At 37.9% G+C, this 16,629-nt stretch overlaps 1 protein-coding gene across 3 annotated transcripts in view; it reads left to right on the forward strand.

The window, feature by feature from the left end:
* The first annotated feature begins 346 nt into the window (after positions 1-346).
* Positions 347-16,629, forward strand: part of pard3ab (par-3 family cell polarity regulator alpha, b) — a 146,321-nt gene continuing 130,038 nt past the window's right edge. The window contains exon 1 of one of the 3 annotated variants that reach the window (XM_055203292.2): positions 347-763. In XM_055203292.2, the coding sequence (XP_055059267.2) occupies positions 644-763 (120 nt within the window). In that variant the 5' untranslated portion in view covers positions 347-643. The remainder of the gene's footprint in view (positions 764-16,629) is intronic. The other 2 variants (XM_055203291.2, XM_055203293.2) reach the window with 2 other exon arrangements.

Genomic DNA, 16,629 nt, shown 5'->3' on the forward strand with positions numbered 1-16,629 from the left:
AAAACATTTACGATCAACTGTATCTGTGGATAGGTGAAGGTCACTAGGTCTCATGCCAGAACCTGTCACACATACATGGATGTTTATTTCATTATATTTTTAAGGTCACTTCATAGACACAGATTTGTATAATAGGCTAACATGTCATTTTTCTGTCCTACCCTTAATCTAACCCACACGACTCTCAAATAAACATGATTTGGCCTATTTGCATGCCTTTTAATCAAGTGAGCACCAGTAAAATGTCCTCACAAGTTGATTGTTGTGATATTTTACTATGTAAGTTAAACATTTGCTCCTTTACATATATAGGCAGCTAAACTTTACGCACTGCGGACACTCACGCACACACAGACAGTTGTAGCGCGTGCACATCTCTTCACCGCCAGAGGGCGTCGGAATCCCGTTTGCGTGGCCTCTGGACGCACTCGGGACTGCGCGGTTCCCGTACACAATCCCAAACACTAAACAGGTGGTCATACACCGCCGCGCAACGACCGACGCGATGAAACGGAACGGGTACCGATTTTAACTTCTGAGCCGCAACGGTACAAAACCAAAGATTATTAATGATCCGGACATCGAGGCCCGGGAACCCTTGATCCCGAGTTTCCCCTAGGATTCGGGAAGGAGAGTGGAAACTATGAAAGTGACGGTGTGTTTCGGCAGAACTCGGGTCGTGGTTCCGTGCGGAGACGGCAACCTTAAAGTGCACGCGCTCATCCAGCAGGCCGCGATGCGGTACAGGAGAGCGATCGCTAAGGTGAGATGGCGTTAATGTATCATCTTGATTATGCGTTTGAAACATTGTTGCGCCTGGACGCAGCCGGTGAGGACTGCAACATGGCGGTGTGCAGACAGAGTGAGCGGGGGAAGGGTTTGGGACCGTCCAGACACTTTAACTCTACCAAACACAGGATAAACCAGCGTTAGTCTTCAATAAATAACGCTTTGTGTGTGTTTTGCGCATTAAATACCCCAGCAATTGCTTCCGTGTTATGATGGGTACAGTAGACCGCTGGAAACCAGTAAGAAATGGGCAAAGATGAAGTAGTAGGAGAGGGAAAGAAGTTTGCTCCACGTTATCACCCCGCTCTGGGACAAGTTAGAAATGACATTGCTTATTATGTACACGTTATAATGTAAACACACTTGTGATTTGCTCGATCTGACGCATCTGCTTGCGATTTGCAATGACTTAATGGTTTAAACTTTTTACGGTAAACATAAAGAGTCCAGCGCTTTGTTTCAATGAGCTGATGTTGCTAGGCTAACCTAGATAACTGATAGCCTACATCTTCAGGCTTGACACCTTTAATCTGGTAATTCGAGTTACACCCCATCTACACTTCCAGGGAGCAACACGACAAAACCAAAACGCGGCCAACAAAGCTATACGGACGCGCGCGTTTTTCTGGACACTTCTGGCTGTGTTTATTTATCATATTGTGAGCGTTTAGTTGTGTCGCGTTGCGAGCTGTGTAGACTGGGTGGTGGTAATGTAAAACAAAAGCACATGAACAAAAAGTCTTTGTTTTTGCAACGACAGATTTCAGAAAAGCGCAACACTAAGTGTGCATCAATGAGAAACTGGCACTTACAGTAATAGCGTTCAATATTTAGCATTCACAGTTCAATGATTCCTGGCCCAGAGATTACAGGAGAGCAAGAGTCAGATAAACAAAAGCCCGTTTGTTCACATTAATAAATAATCTTTTCCGTTAGTATAGTGCATGAGCAGAATTGTTTATATTGTGTCAGCGCTGGCCACATGTGAGTGTGGTAAATGAAACTCATTGCCACTTTGTTTGCTCCAGAACAGTCAGCTGTCGTATGTGACTGTAAGGACAAAACTAATATTATGATGTAGAGCTTTATTGTGTCGTTTTGTTTAGATGAAGAAGTTGTTATGATGTTGTGGATTGTATTGTTTTTGCCTAGCTAAAATGATAATAGAAGGTGTTAAAGATGAAGTAGTTGATGACGTGATCTGGAGTGATATCGTGACGTAACTGATGTTAGGAAATATAACTATAATATGACGCAGTCTGTGATTTAATATTATCTGGGTAAGGTCATGTGGCAATAAAATTAAATCACTTTGATACTCCTATATCATAATTAGATTGAAATTTGCAGTGCTGTTATTTGGTAGTTGATACACATGAACATGAATATTTTTGGGTTAAAGTTTATATGAATGTATAAATGATTATTTTTAATCACATTTAAGCATCTTTTATATTCACTAGTAATTTTAAATACCTTCAGTGTGACAAACCCAGATTTTGGTTGTAATATACCATGATAATGTGTCATTTTGGGCGATGCGATAACCGCGTTACCGTATCACTGCGGTAATGAGATGAAGTCATCACCGCACTTTTTTATGCTTTATTTTTTTGCTGGAAAAAGTTAAAGGTGTGAGTGCATATGTTGTGTGATATGAACTATACACATTAATCATTGTTTATCATAATTTACTGTCTTCCGTCCTATATTCAAGGGCTTTTGGAGAAAAAAAGCGTCCTGCAAAAGGGGGAGCGACAGTCCATTAAACAAATTGGGGATTTTATTACTAAGTTTCAGTACTTGGTGTCTACAGATAATGTTAAATGAATACAGACAAACACTGTCACGACTGCAAGCTTCTTAAACATGAAGCCATTAATTCGAGTGCGTTGTTGATGCCCAGCGCTCGGATATTTCTTGCGTGCCAGGGAACGGTACAAACCCCTGCGTGCATAAACAACATCTCTTGTCCAGGGAAATGTCAGAGCCAAAACCTCATGATTTGTTGCTTCTTCACCGTGGTAAGAAAAAAGATCCCATGCCGTCACAGCCCTATCATAGACATTATGTTGTAGTTATGCTAAATGCAGAATGTTGAGGGGTCTTGGGATGTTGTAAAATGTCCCTAAATCTCTAAGCACCAAAATAATTTGCAACAAAGTCGCACATCTTATTATAGGTGTAATATGTCTATAATAAGCATCTTCAGATGCAATGCAATGTTATGACAATCTTATGATGTGTATTTGTTTTATTATGCTGGTAGAGTTAATGGAGTATTGTAAATAATAAAGCACTTTAAAGTCTTGCTTTGAGAGAGTAAAACCGTGGTAGTGGTAGTGAATGTGTCATTTGCAGTATTCTTAGTTATATTACAATAGTCCCTTTCACACATGCAGTCTTTACTGGTAATTTACTGGTAAATTGCAGTTAACAGATCATGTGTGAACAGAACCTTTCCGGTAAATCAGTGCTCCCAATTTACCAGTAAGACAGGTTGTAAGATTACCAGTAATTTACCGGTAAGCGCTTTGTGTGAACGAAAAATATAGGAATACCGGCATTTAGAACGGACGACATCAGACCGCGCTGACAGCTTCAGACCAATCATAATGTTTTAATAGAGATGACGCGTTTACCCCCCGCACTGTTTTACGGACGTTTCCACACACACGCTGCTTGAAAGTCGAGCACACCTGAAGTTTACATCGACATTTCTTCACCAAAGTTGTTTAAAACAGCTTACCACATACTTGCCGAATTGCCGACGTTCTTAGCACGCTCTCTGTGAAGCCTAAAGTGCAAACAGTAGTGTTGTTTAAAATGCATTTTCGGTTTGACGTCGCCTCATGCAATGTTGTTTGGTCATGAGCAACTTCGCGACTGCCAGAGTTTACCACAGATGTAAAAACAACAAAATACGGACCGTGGATATGAACGACGTGGATTGTTTACAAATACAACACTGAGCTCAACGCGCGCGCCACAAGTACTTCCGCTTTCTCAACGAATTTACTGGTATTTTGATACTGATGTGTGAATGATGTTTTACTGGTAAAAAGACGGAATGTCACTGCATGTGTGAACAGCACATTTTTGTATTTACTGGTAAATTCATTCTGGTAAATTCATGGTAATTTACCAGAATTACTGTGTGAAAGAGGCTATTGTCAGGGTTTTTTGCTTTTCTCTTTACACCAAATCACTCTGCTCCACTTTAACTATATCAGAATCTCTCTCTCTTTCTAGCTTCTTATCTTTCAGCTGCTGAGACTTAGGGTGTACTCAAATATACTTAACTGGACCAAATTGTATCAGAGTATGATTGTCACGCTCGTCTGCACTTCACACTTTATGATCCATACCCGAGTACGGTATGTTTGCATCATTAAACGATGCAATTGTTTTGAAGAAAACTGGAAGATATGTGCGATGGAGTTTATCACAATTCTAAGTTTATGATATTAAAGCAACACAAGAGTTATTGGAGCGCAGACCGCTCCTAATATGCTAAGTCTTTCTCGTGTTTATTTAATCAGTCCTTCCAGAAAAACTCAGAGTTTTTTTGTGATTGTTGCGCATTTTCTTAAAAAAAGAGATGGAATATGTGGGATATTTATGCGATGAAATTGCGGGAACTTCCAAAATTGCAGGAACTTGTGAAAACTGCGGGAACTTGCAAAACCCGTTTGCAGCTTTTCATTGATGTTAACATCCAGTAATTACGTCACTTCCTAACATTCCCATGAAAACAGAGGACATAGCTGTGCATGTGTGATGTAAATGCTCAACTTTCTGCTAAGATATGACTTTTTGCTTCGAAAATGCTGACTTTGGCTGACTATGCATTGAATCATGCAATCGCATAATAGCGTTTTTCTGGAGGGACTGTTCAATGTCATAAATTGATGTCAAACACAGCTGTTTTATCTGGGGTCGTTTGGGATGCGGTGACACATGACTGTATGTATTTGTGCTCCGCATATCAGAGGGTTTATAGTGACAGCTGAAGTTTCGCATTCTGGAGCGTATCTGCCAAAGCGAACCGTCCCTGAGACCACCTCTGCAAAATTTTCCAGGGTACACTACGCTTGGTACAGTACGGAACAATCACACTTACCAAATGAACCGTACTTTGCGGTCAAACGGGTACGGTACACATAATATGAGTATACGCTGAGGTACCAACTGCTTTACCACACACGCACAGAGGCAGACAGAGGTGTACTGTGTGAGGCTGTGGATGTCTGTTTTATTGATCGGTCATGCATTATTATCCACAAGTATATCTGAACACATTACAGCATCAGTCTGTATGAGTGTGCAGCAGTGTAGGAATCAGTGTTTTAAAGGGACACTCCACCTTTTTTGAAAATAGGCTCATTTTCTTACTCCCGTTAAACATTTATTTTTTGGAATCCATTCAGCAGATCTCTGGGTCTGGCACCGCGGTACCTTTTTTAGCATAGCTTAGCACTAGGGCTGTGCCGATTAAACGATATCACATCGAATCGTGATAGAATTTAAAGCGATAATGATGATAAGCTCCGGACATTTTTACTCGATATGGATTGATCAGTACTTTTGTGTAATGTTGGACTTACGTCCGTTTTTCATCATGAATCGCAAACAATGACAAGCGCCTTATTAAAGCACAAGCAGGTTGCATTATACGGGCTGGACACATCAAAACTTTTAAACGCAGCTGAAAACGCCTTGAGGACGCTCAATGTCAGCTGATTTTCAGCCAAGCGCTTTGGTAGCTCTGATACTTCAGCTGTGAGCCGGTTGGTTGCTGTGGTAATGTCCCGCCCCTCCTCCACTGTATTTGGACGGCCGTGTGAGAACTGACATTAGTCCCTTTCACACATACAGTCTTTACTGGTAATTTACTGGTAAATTGCAGTTAACATGTCATGTGTGAACAGAACCTTTCCGGTAAATCAGTGCTCCCAATTTACCAGTAAGACAGGTTGTAAGATTAACGGTAATTTGCCGGTAAGCGCTGTGTGTGAACGAAAAATATAGCATTACCGGCATTTAGATGACGTCAGACCGCGCTGACAGATCGGGCGGGCCAATCAGAAAGTTTTTTATACAGGTGACGCGGTTTCCCCCAGACTGTTTACGGACGTTTCCACACACATGTTGCTTAAAAGTCGAGCACACCTGAAGTTAACATCCACATTTCTTCACCAAAGTTGTTTAAAACAGCTTACCATCTAATTGCCAAATTGCCGACGTCCTTAGCACACCATCTGTGAAGCCTAATGTGCAAACGCGCAGGTTCCGTTTGACGCCGCCTAACGCAATTTTGTTTGGCCACGAGCAACTTCGCGACCGCTTGCCACAGATGTGAAAACAACAAAATACGGACCGTGGATATTAAGTCATAACCCGCCGTTTACAAATACGACACGGACAGAGCTCGCCCGCCGCGCGCCACAGGTAACTTCCGCTTTCTCTCCGAGTTTACCGGTATTTTGATACTGATGTGTGAATGATGTCTAACTGGTAAAAAGACGGAACGTCACTGCATGTGTGAACAGCACATTTTTGTATTTACTGGTAAATTTATTCTGGTAAATTCATGGTAATTTACCAGAATTACTGTGTGAAAGAGGCTATTGACGAGTGTAGCTTTTCACCCAAAGTTGAATATTTTTCAACTCTCGGCGCTCAGCACTGAAAAAACCCGAGCGCCGGTATTCAGCGCGGAAAAAAAGCCAAAGCTGTCTTGGGTCTTAAAGTGACAGCAGCCTGCTGCTTTCTGTGTCAGAAATGTTCATTACACACAAAAAAAAATGAAAACTCCTCACTACTATTAGTATTAACTATTAACTAAATTTTGCCGCTGCACATTTAATTCATACAGTGAGGACTGTGCAGTGTATCATTTGTATTTATTGCTATTGTTAAATCATGTTGACAGACAATTTCATAACGAATATATTTACATTTAATACAGATGCCTAAAAGGTAAAACAAGATGAATATAGTCTTATGATTAAGTGGAAAAATTAAAGATTTGGTTGCTTGTCAGTAGCGTTGCTGTAGTGACAGCCAAAATACATCGGCCTATATGTAATACATAATTATCCAAAGATGATGAAATTGTGGACAAAAAAGGTAGCACAAATTCTGTTATATTGAAGTGGTTTGGCTATCTAAAAAAACAGACGAGGCGCAGATTACATTTTTTTTAATGAACCCTCTTATTTTTGTGGCTTCAGTCATTGTTGGCATAGGCTACTCTTTTAAAGCTGGAAGCATTAGCATCTTATATCGAAATCGTATATCGTTATCGGTCAATATGGATTTTTTTTCGATATCACATTTTTGCCATATCGCCCAGCCCTACTTAGCACAATCCATTGAATCTGATTAGACCATCAGCATTGCGCTAAAAAACCCCCAAAGAATTTCAATATTTTTTCTATTTAAAACTGTAGTTACACTGTGTACTAAGACCGATGGAAAATTAAAAGTTGTGATTTTCTAAGCCGATATGCCTAAGAACTATACTCTCATTCTGGCGTAAAAATCAAGGACTTTGCTGCTGTAACATGGCTACAGCAGGCGTAGTTTTGGTGTTTCCAGCAGGCACTGCCTGAAAATAGTCCCCTTTGTTACTTTCAATAGCGGGACTATTTTCAACTTTTAATTTTCCGTCGGTCATATTACACACGATGTAACTACAGAAGAGTCCAGTTTTAAATAGGAAAAAAATCGAAACTCTTTGGTAATTTTTAGCGCAATGCTAATGGAATAATCAGATTCAATGAATTATGCTAAGCTATGCTAAAAGTGGTACAGCCAGACCCGGAGATCAGCTGAATGGATTCCAAAATGGTAAAAATTAAATGTTTAACTCTAGGGGTGCTGGAAAATGAGCATTTTTTTCAAAAAAAGTGGAGGCTCCCTATAAGCAATGTAATGTATGTACATCTGATGCTCTCTCAAGATGCCAACCATTGTGCAAAGTCATAACTGTTTTGGTGCAAATGTAGAGACTTGGTTAAAGTGTTTCCATCGTAGTTTATGCAAGTTTTTTTTATTGAAGAAATGAATCTGATTCAATTGAGCGTGTTTTTTAATGCACTATTTATAATTATGCTTGTTTCCATCCATTGTTTTTTAATGCGATTGTGGGTGAAACAAAGCTAATGGCAAAGTATGAGTTTGATGCGACTACCGACTAGATTTGTGTGGTCTTAACTGTATAGAGAAAAAAATAACGCCTAAAATCTCAGTGTACCATTACACCAGCAGGTAACCTCTTGAGGCCCAGCTCTCATTATACATAAATGTCACCGACTTCCAGGTAAATCCCAGTCTTAGTAACTCGCCTCTATGCTGCAGGCCACCAGAGATGTTGTTTTACTCTTAAGCTTGGCTTTATCTTTAGTTACTGCTTTTTAAAGAAAACACTGTTGCTCCAGCATAGATGTCATCACAGGGAATGAAACTTTGTTGATGTGTACTGAAGGTTATTTTGGAAAACCGTGTTAGCGAGTTCCCTGCAGAGAAACAACCTCATGCTGAACTCTTACTGGAAGAACTCTCAGATAACCTTTGAGGAACAACATTAGATCACCTCAGATAACCTGAACTGTTAAATGTTTGGATAAACAGTGTTGAAGTTTATCACACAATTATAAATGTTTGAATGTTTATTGTGCCTGTTTTTGGTCTCATGGTCTTGGCTGACTTGAATTCTTTTATTATAGATTATGTAGATCAAGATATATTGAGCCCACTCCACCTTTCTGCACATTAATCTCAGAAAATGCCCAAAAATTTGCCAGAGTGCCTTCTGTGTGTGAACGCAAACCTGTCCCATAATTTTGGGATTGTTTTTGTAAGGTGACCTAGTAACATTGCCCTTACATGTTCGGATTGCGTTAGTGATGTTATGTTTGTGAACGAATCATTGTTTTTAAACAAATCTTTTAGGTGAACGAATCGTTCTTGTTCACATAATCAATTGACTCATATTTCTACCCCCATAACAGGCGAGTCGCTATTATCATTGCATGCCAGATCAGTGAACCGGTTAGCTCTCTGAACTGTTTAAACCTGGAGCCAATAGCCTTGGAGTTTGAAGGCGAGTCGCTGTTTTGAGTCTGAACGAATCATTTTGATGATCGATATGTAAACAAATGAATCTCTTGAAAGAATCAAAATTTCCATCACTAGATTGCATCCTATGTGAACAAAAGGCAGGAACAATGCCGTAGGGGTGTGTCCTGGTGAAGATGGGTATGTCGCAACAACTTAGTCATCATTTAGCTCAACATCAACAGATCACCATTCACAATGAAAAAAAAAAATTACACATGCATGGTTTCCCGAAAAAAACTTAAGACGCTGCGGAAAAAAATTCAACAAGTGCACGATTACAGATATAGGTCACGTGTCTTTACGGGATCTCTATGTGATATGTGTGAACGCACAAAAGATTTCAGAAAATCAATGAAATAAACCAAAATCAAATGATCCCCAGACAAATTTGGGACACCGTTTTCCTGTATTCTCTGTAATCTGTGTGTGAAAAGGGCTCAAAGGACAAAACCCACCGGCTGTATGCACAGTAATGCTTGTAAGATAACATTGTGGAACTGTGTAAAGTTCTCACTTCTGCTATGTACACACACACACACACACACACACACACACACACACACACACACACACACACACACACACACACACACACACACACAGACATACACACATAGACAGACAGACAGACACACATAGGTAAATATGAGCTCAATTGTACAGAGCTTCTCAAAGGGACACTTTCACATTCTGACTGGGCCTTGAATACCCATGTGATTAAATTGGTTAGCTGTCAAACATTCGATCAGTCTCTGTAAACATCAGAACGACCTTGCTGGTCAGGATACACACAAAAGGTGCATGCTTGAACATAGTATATAGTGGGAAAATAAGCTGCACGATTCTGTATGAGAATCACGATTCTTTTGCCTAAAATTAAGATTCTCGCGATTCTCAAGAACTTTGTTAATTTTAAAGATGTAAAACCCCTGAACATTAGTTTAACATAAGTTTTTATAGGTGCAAACTAAGAATTATGCTTCTGAAAGTTTCAGATAAGTAGACATGGATTAACATTACTTTATGGTAATGAGCTATGACGCGGTTCGGCGCCAACCAATCGCAAACGTTCGGCGCCAAACAATCGGAAGGTGGAAACCTCCGCTTGAGATTTCCAGAGAATGCATTCAAGCGTTTTTTGACGCATAGCTCTGCCTCACTCATTCTCTTTAGTTTAGGCTTGCGCAACAATAAATGAGACGTCATCGCGGCCGCTGTGATTACGTGTTGTCGAGAGAACTGACGAAACTGCGTCTTTCCTCCTTAAAAATATAATTACCTGAATCGTTGAAATGCTGAATTAAGATCGTTTGGGGGGGTCGAATCGAGATCACGATCTTTTAACGATTAATCGTGCAGCTCTAACATATATTGTAGTGTTTTGGGCACCAGTATGTTGAAATTTTAACAGGTGTATAAAGTATAAAATATGTGACACAAATCCAGTCTAAAGTCTCAGTTGCCCGGTACACACTGCTAACTTTTGAAGCGACAACCACATTTGAAATCCAGGAGTGATTCCCATAAACGATCGTTCCACGTCTCTGTACAGAACAAGACTGATTCTCGAAACTACTATAATTGACACAAAGTTAACCATAGGAACATTTTGCCATCTAATTTGGTTATCATTCACAGCTTTGACCAAAACAATATTACAGGCTTATGTTGTGCAATAAACCACCGTCTTGGTGTTGTACGCATTTGTGACGCTACTTCTCTCAGTGCTGTCTTGCAGTGTTGCCAGGTCCTCGTCTTTTTTGTACATGCATACTGTTGTGGTCAGTGTTGGGTAAGTTACTCAAAAAAAGTAATTAATTACTAGTTACTCATTACATCTTGAATCATGTAATTAGATTACTTCACAAAATTACTCTCTCCAAAAAGTATTTAATTACTTATTACTAATTACTTTCTAAATCCTATTCAGTATATGATACAAGAATAGGCTTGAAATGGCTCAAAGAAATAATATATAAATGTACATCGACTATTCTTGTCCCACTTTATGGTCCAATTCTCTCCCAACTACTGCTTATAAATACTAAATAAGTTGTTAATTTTAAGTATTGGTAGAAATGGGGAGGGTTAAGGATGTAGAATAAGGTTTTGCAAAATCAGTCATTAATATGTGCTATTTAGTATTAATAAACAGCCAACATCTCATTAATATTAATGCTAATAATCAACCAGTTAATAGTGAGAATTATAAACTAAAACATTGTTAAATCCACTATCATATTATAGTATACAAAGTATTTAGTTACATCAGAAGTAACTGTAATTAGATTACAAGAAAAATAAGAGTAATCCCTTACTTAACTTTTTCAAGGGAAAAGTAATTAAATTACAGTAACTAATTACTTAGTAACTAGTTACACCCAACACTGGTTGTGGTGCTTTACCGTTTATGGCTTCTGGCTCATGAAATTATTAAATCATTAATTATTAAAGAGGACATATCATAAAAATCTGACTTTTTCCTATAATTGGGTCCCCAGTGCTTCCAACAACCTAGAAAATGTGAAAAGATCAACCCAGTAACTTAGTTTTGGTAAACCATTCTCTGCAAGCATGTGAAAAAATAGGTCATTGAAATTTGGCATTGAAATTTTCACACCTACAAAGTGGCAATTTTAATATGCTATAAAAATGTCTGTATGATATTTTGAGTTAAAGCTTCACATACGTACTCTGGAGACACCAAAGATTTATTTTACATATTAAAAAAGTCTTGTGAAATGTCCCCTTTAAAGTGAGAAGCTGCCGGTCCCAATATTGTAATCTTTGAGGTAAAGCATTTGGATTTATTTTGGTTTATTATTGAATTTTTCTTGTTGGCTGTATTTTTTCATGCAAAATCTGGCAACACTAGTCAGCAAACACTTGTGCCTCTGTCATTTTCTGCACCGCACATGATGCAAAAGACTTTATCCCCTTCTAGGCATTTATTTTTTCAGAAGAGAGACCTGTCATGTCCATGATGCATGTTTACATACTTTATTAACAACTGTTCAATTGGGTTTTGTAGGCCACACCATATGCAGAGTTCCTGTAAATGCGTTTGTCACTAGTGATACACGGGTCAAGGTTTCCCTACGCTTTTATGAAATTTTTTGTACCACTGTATCTATTTTTACAACGCACCACATGACCATTACGTATTGTAACCTTAGCAACCATATCTGCCTAGAAAATCACGGCTTTTAATTTTTTTGTCGTCTTAGTACACAATGTAACTACAGAAGAGTCAAGTTTTAAATAGGAAAAATATCAAAACTCTTTGGTTATTTTTTAGCGTGATGCTAATAGTCTAATCGGATTCAATGGATTATGCTAAGCTATCCTAAAAGTGGTAGCGTCAGACCCGGAGATCAGCTGAATGGATTCCAAAACGGTAAAAATCAAATGTTTAACTCTAGGGGAGCTGGAAAATGAGCATATTTTCAAAAAAGTGGAGTGTCCCTTTAATTCGGTTATAGAATGCGGTTGTCAGTCCCGTAAATTCTTGAAGTGTGTGTGTACAGGACACTTACACATATTCACACACAATCTTTCTATGTTACAATTCTCACAGACGCTCTGCCTGCGTTTCATTCCAGTAACTTCTCAGAAATGTTACTAGTTTGCTAACAGAAGCTTGGATGCATCTTTTAAACAAGCAACAGCAGATACTGAATCCATGACAAAAGATAAGTTCCACACGAAAAGGGTTTAGTGACACTCCTTGGTGTTTCTTACTGATTTACATTTTTTCCGTTGACCTTGGTAGATGCATGTTTTCCTTCAAACCTATGGTGTAGGGTATTACCATCTGGTTGCACCTAGTGTATGACTGGTACAGTTTATACCAACTGTAATACACTTTTAGTCATTTGCAGATATAAAAAGATTAATGCATTTGTGGAAATACAAAGTGTCTTTTCAGGTTTTGCAATTACATAATCAAAATAAAACAAATCTATCCATAAATGAAATCACACACCGTGTGTTGTCCTCTGTGTGCTGTTTCTGTTGCTGTGTGTGTCTGTAGTGTTTATTTGGGTGCCAAGCTGTCCTGAATAGCATGAGATCCACAGAGGAGTATTTCAGTCCTGTTCCTGAGGCCACTGCTTTTAAAAGCACAGTTTTGCATTTGTGTGAATCTCTTGGTCTGTGGGAGAGAGCGCGCTTCTGTCTTTATATGGTCATGATATTTAAAACATTAGCTAGTAGAGTAAGGCAACATTGTGTATTATAATTGTGTTTGAATAGAAAACAATATGCATGCACTATTATTTAAATATGGCTGTAAGTGATCCTCTATAAGTCAGTGGTACAGCATTGCATAAGCAAGCAGCGCAAAAGGTTGTGGGTTTGAACCCAGGGAACACGCATGCTGATATATTTAATAGCATTTGCAGTATGTTAAGCTACAGAAATGTGACATTTGTTTTAGTGAGGAATAATGTAGGATGGGTATTGATTTTTACCCATCAGGATGTGATTGAATTCTAGAAATTAGGCATATGATCTTATTATTTATTCATTTTGAGCTCTTGATTAATTCTGGTGAAGGGAGAAGCCATTTTTAGAGGCAATGGAAGTTATTAGGTTTGTTAAGAGATTTGAAAAGTAGGGATAGATATTAGAGCCCGACCGAAAAAGGATTTTGAAGGCCGATACCGATACAAATGTTTGTTGGTTTTAAAATCCGATATTCCGATATATCGGCAGATTTTTTTTCAGAAACACGCAACAAAACATTAACAGATTTCCCTAACATTAGTTATTTGTAGTTATTAGGGATGCACCGATAGGATTTTTTTGGGCCGATACCGATTTAAACAGACAACTTCTGGCCGATACCGATATCAAACACTTGTATACAATACTATACAGTTGGTCTATTAGCAAGTTTATTTCTGCATCAAATAATTTTTACTGAACATGGATTGGATCTAATTAACATTCAACTGACCAACATAATAAGAGAGGCACAAATTAAAACAAATATAATAAGACAGCATGACAACCTTCAAAGGTGGTTTTTGCTATTCAACATTTATTTTATTAACAACATTAACTCATTTTTTACATAAAATGGATTTCTTTATGCAGTTAATTAATAAACAATCGGTATCGGCCTTTCTCGTGCTATTGCCGATATGCTGATGGTTTCAAATTCATCAAAAATCGTCCGATAAATATCGGTGGCCGATACATCGGTGCATCACTAGTAGTTATTTATGAGTTTTAACTTATAACTTTAACTGATAATGCATTTTTAAAAGATACTTGTCTCGTGACCAACTCACCATAAACTCACTTAACCGTTGTTATCTCTGCCCGACTCTGGCTGGATCCGCAGGTTCCAGGATATGTGACGCGTTATACATGAGTGTTGCTGACAGGGAGGTTGTAGAGTGCCCTCTGGTGGACAAACTATACAACGCCAACACACATGACATGGTTGAATGCTGTTTCGTCCGGGGTTTTTTTTATATTAATTTATCGGCCATTATGAATGCCCATACCGATAGTTTGGGAAATGCGTAATATCGGCCTGCTGATATATCAGTCAGGCTCTAATAGATATAGTACTCAAATAAAGTAGCTGGAATATAGCAAACAGACCTATAAGCAAACTTACTTTGTTGCTTTAAAAATTGCCAAACAAATATTTCCATTTACAGGAATAGTTTACAAAAGGTGAATCTGCGATATCGGTGATATCCTGCGCATGTGTTATGCGAGAGTATAACCAAAACGATAATGACGGCAACCTACATGACCGTGTTTGTGCTGCTAAAGATACCGAGTTATCAAATTTTGCCACTTTATAGTCCACGGTCACATGTAGTAAAAAACCTACCTCATCGTCCATCCAAAAAACCTGCTAGATGCTTTTGCCATTATGATGATTTAATTTTATTTATTGGTCTGTAAAATAATGTGTATGTGCGGAGACATGTAGTGTTTCTTTTAAATGTTTTCGATTCAGTTCAGTTCCAATATGATTATTATGTCAACAATCTGATTCGATCTGAAATATGATGCATTGCATCCTCAGTTTTTATTATTACTGCATAGATAAGTGTATCTCCCTCACACTTTTACTATTGCAGCACTACTTCTTGTCAAAGGCCTGCATTCAAACTCTCCAGGTGCGTGTTTCATTGATAAGGCGCGTATCACTTTAAAATGCAATATTCCATATTTAATTTGAGCTCTTTACATCCTAAAGAAATTTCAACAGCGGTCCAAGTTTTTAAATATTTTACATTTTACCGATCCTTGTAAACGCAAATCTTTTTGACAATCTTGTCGCGTGTATGTGAAATGTTTAAAAAAAAACATTTGGGTTGCCAAAATAAATCTAAGTAATTGTAGCCTAAATCCGTGATTCTCAACCAGTGGGCCGCCGCCCACCAGTGGTCCCTCTAGCGCCATCTGGTGGGCCGCGTAAGCAGTGGTAGACTATAAACAAATGATTTATAAATCTTGTTATAGAGACGCAGTAACATGTGAATAGGGTCGTAAACAGCACGTCCGCGTTGTGCCACATTAAAAAAGGCAGCATATACAATAGCTGTCCACGGTGCTCCGCTGTGTGACTCCAGTGTACTCCCTTTTGCACGATTTTTTGACGTGCAAGATACTTTCAGTTTGGCTTATGCGTCAAAGACGCATTTTAATTCACTGCATGTGTAGAAGTAAAAATAATTTTTATACAGCCGGCGTAAAAAATGAATAGACCACTTCAGTTTTGCCTTTTGTAATCAGGTCTACAATGTAGCCTATTGTTATGATTTCAGTCCAATGTCTGTTGACTTTCAACAGCGAACCTCAAAAGTGACATAAAGTCACTCCAACACAACAGCAATGTACAAGCTGAGAGCATGAAAGGATACGTGAAAGAAGTATTTAAACATCAGGGTTATTTCATCAAATATTCACTTTTGAATTGTTCCTAAAATAAATGTTAAAACATTGTGTGGTTGATAATGAATTTGAACTTTGTTTTCTTTGCAGTAAGCGTATTTAAAATCTTTTTCCTAATTCAATTTTTAGCAAATAAATGGAAATAAAAGAATAATTTTTATTAGGAATTTGGCAGAAATGTTTTTTTGTAGTTGATAGTAGGGCTGCCCAATGATTAGTCACGACTATTCGTTTGCAGAATAAAAGTTTTTGTTTACATAATTATTGTACACAGTACATCAACAAATATTATGTATATATAAATACAAACACATGTATGTATATTTTTAAGGAAAAAACATATTGATATAATACATATTTATATATGATATAAATTATTATATAAATGTTTATACACATGCAAATATTTCTTAAATATATACATGCATGCATGTGTGTGCATTTATATATACACAATTATTATATACATTACACACACATAATATATTGTTAATATGTAAACAAAAACTTTTATTCTGGAAACAGTTAGTCGCGACTTATCGTTTGGCAGCTCTAGTTGATAGAATGAAACAAAAAATTATAATTTTTACTTAAACACATTCCTATAAATAGTATGTTTATATAAACTGAAAACAGTCTTGAAACGGTCTCTTAAAGTTTTCTGCGGCTGTATATTTTACCTTTTAAAGATGTAGCTTTTCAAAGCTACTACCCTTGAGCACTAATAAAGTCTAAAATCTTAGCCTAAAAGTCAGTTTTTACATCTTCCACTTTAAATGTTTTTTTTCT

This window comes from Misgurnus anguillicaudatus, chromosome 2 (assembly GCF_027580225.2).
Source record: "Misgurnus anguillicaudatus chromosome 2, ASM2758022v2, whole genome shotgun sequence".
NCBI lineage: Eukaryota > Metazoa > Chordata > Actinopteri > Cypriniformes > Cobitidae > Misgurnus > Misgurnus anguillicaudatus.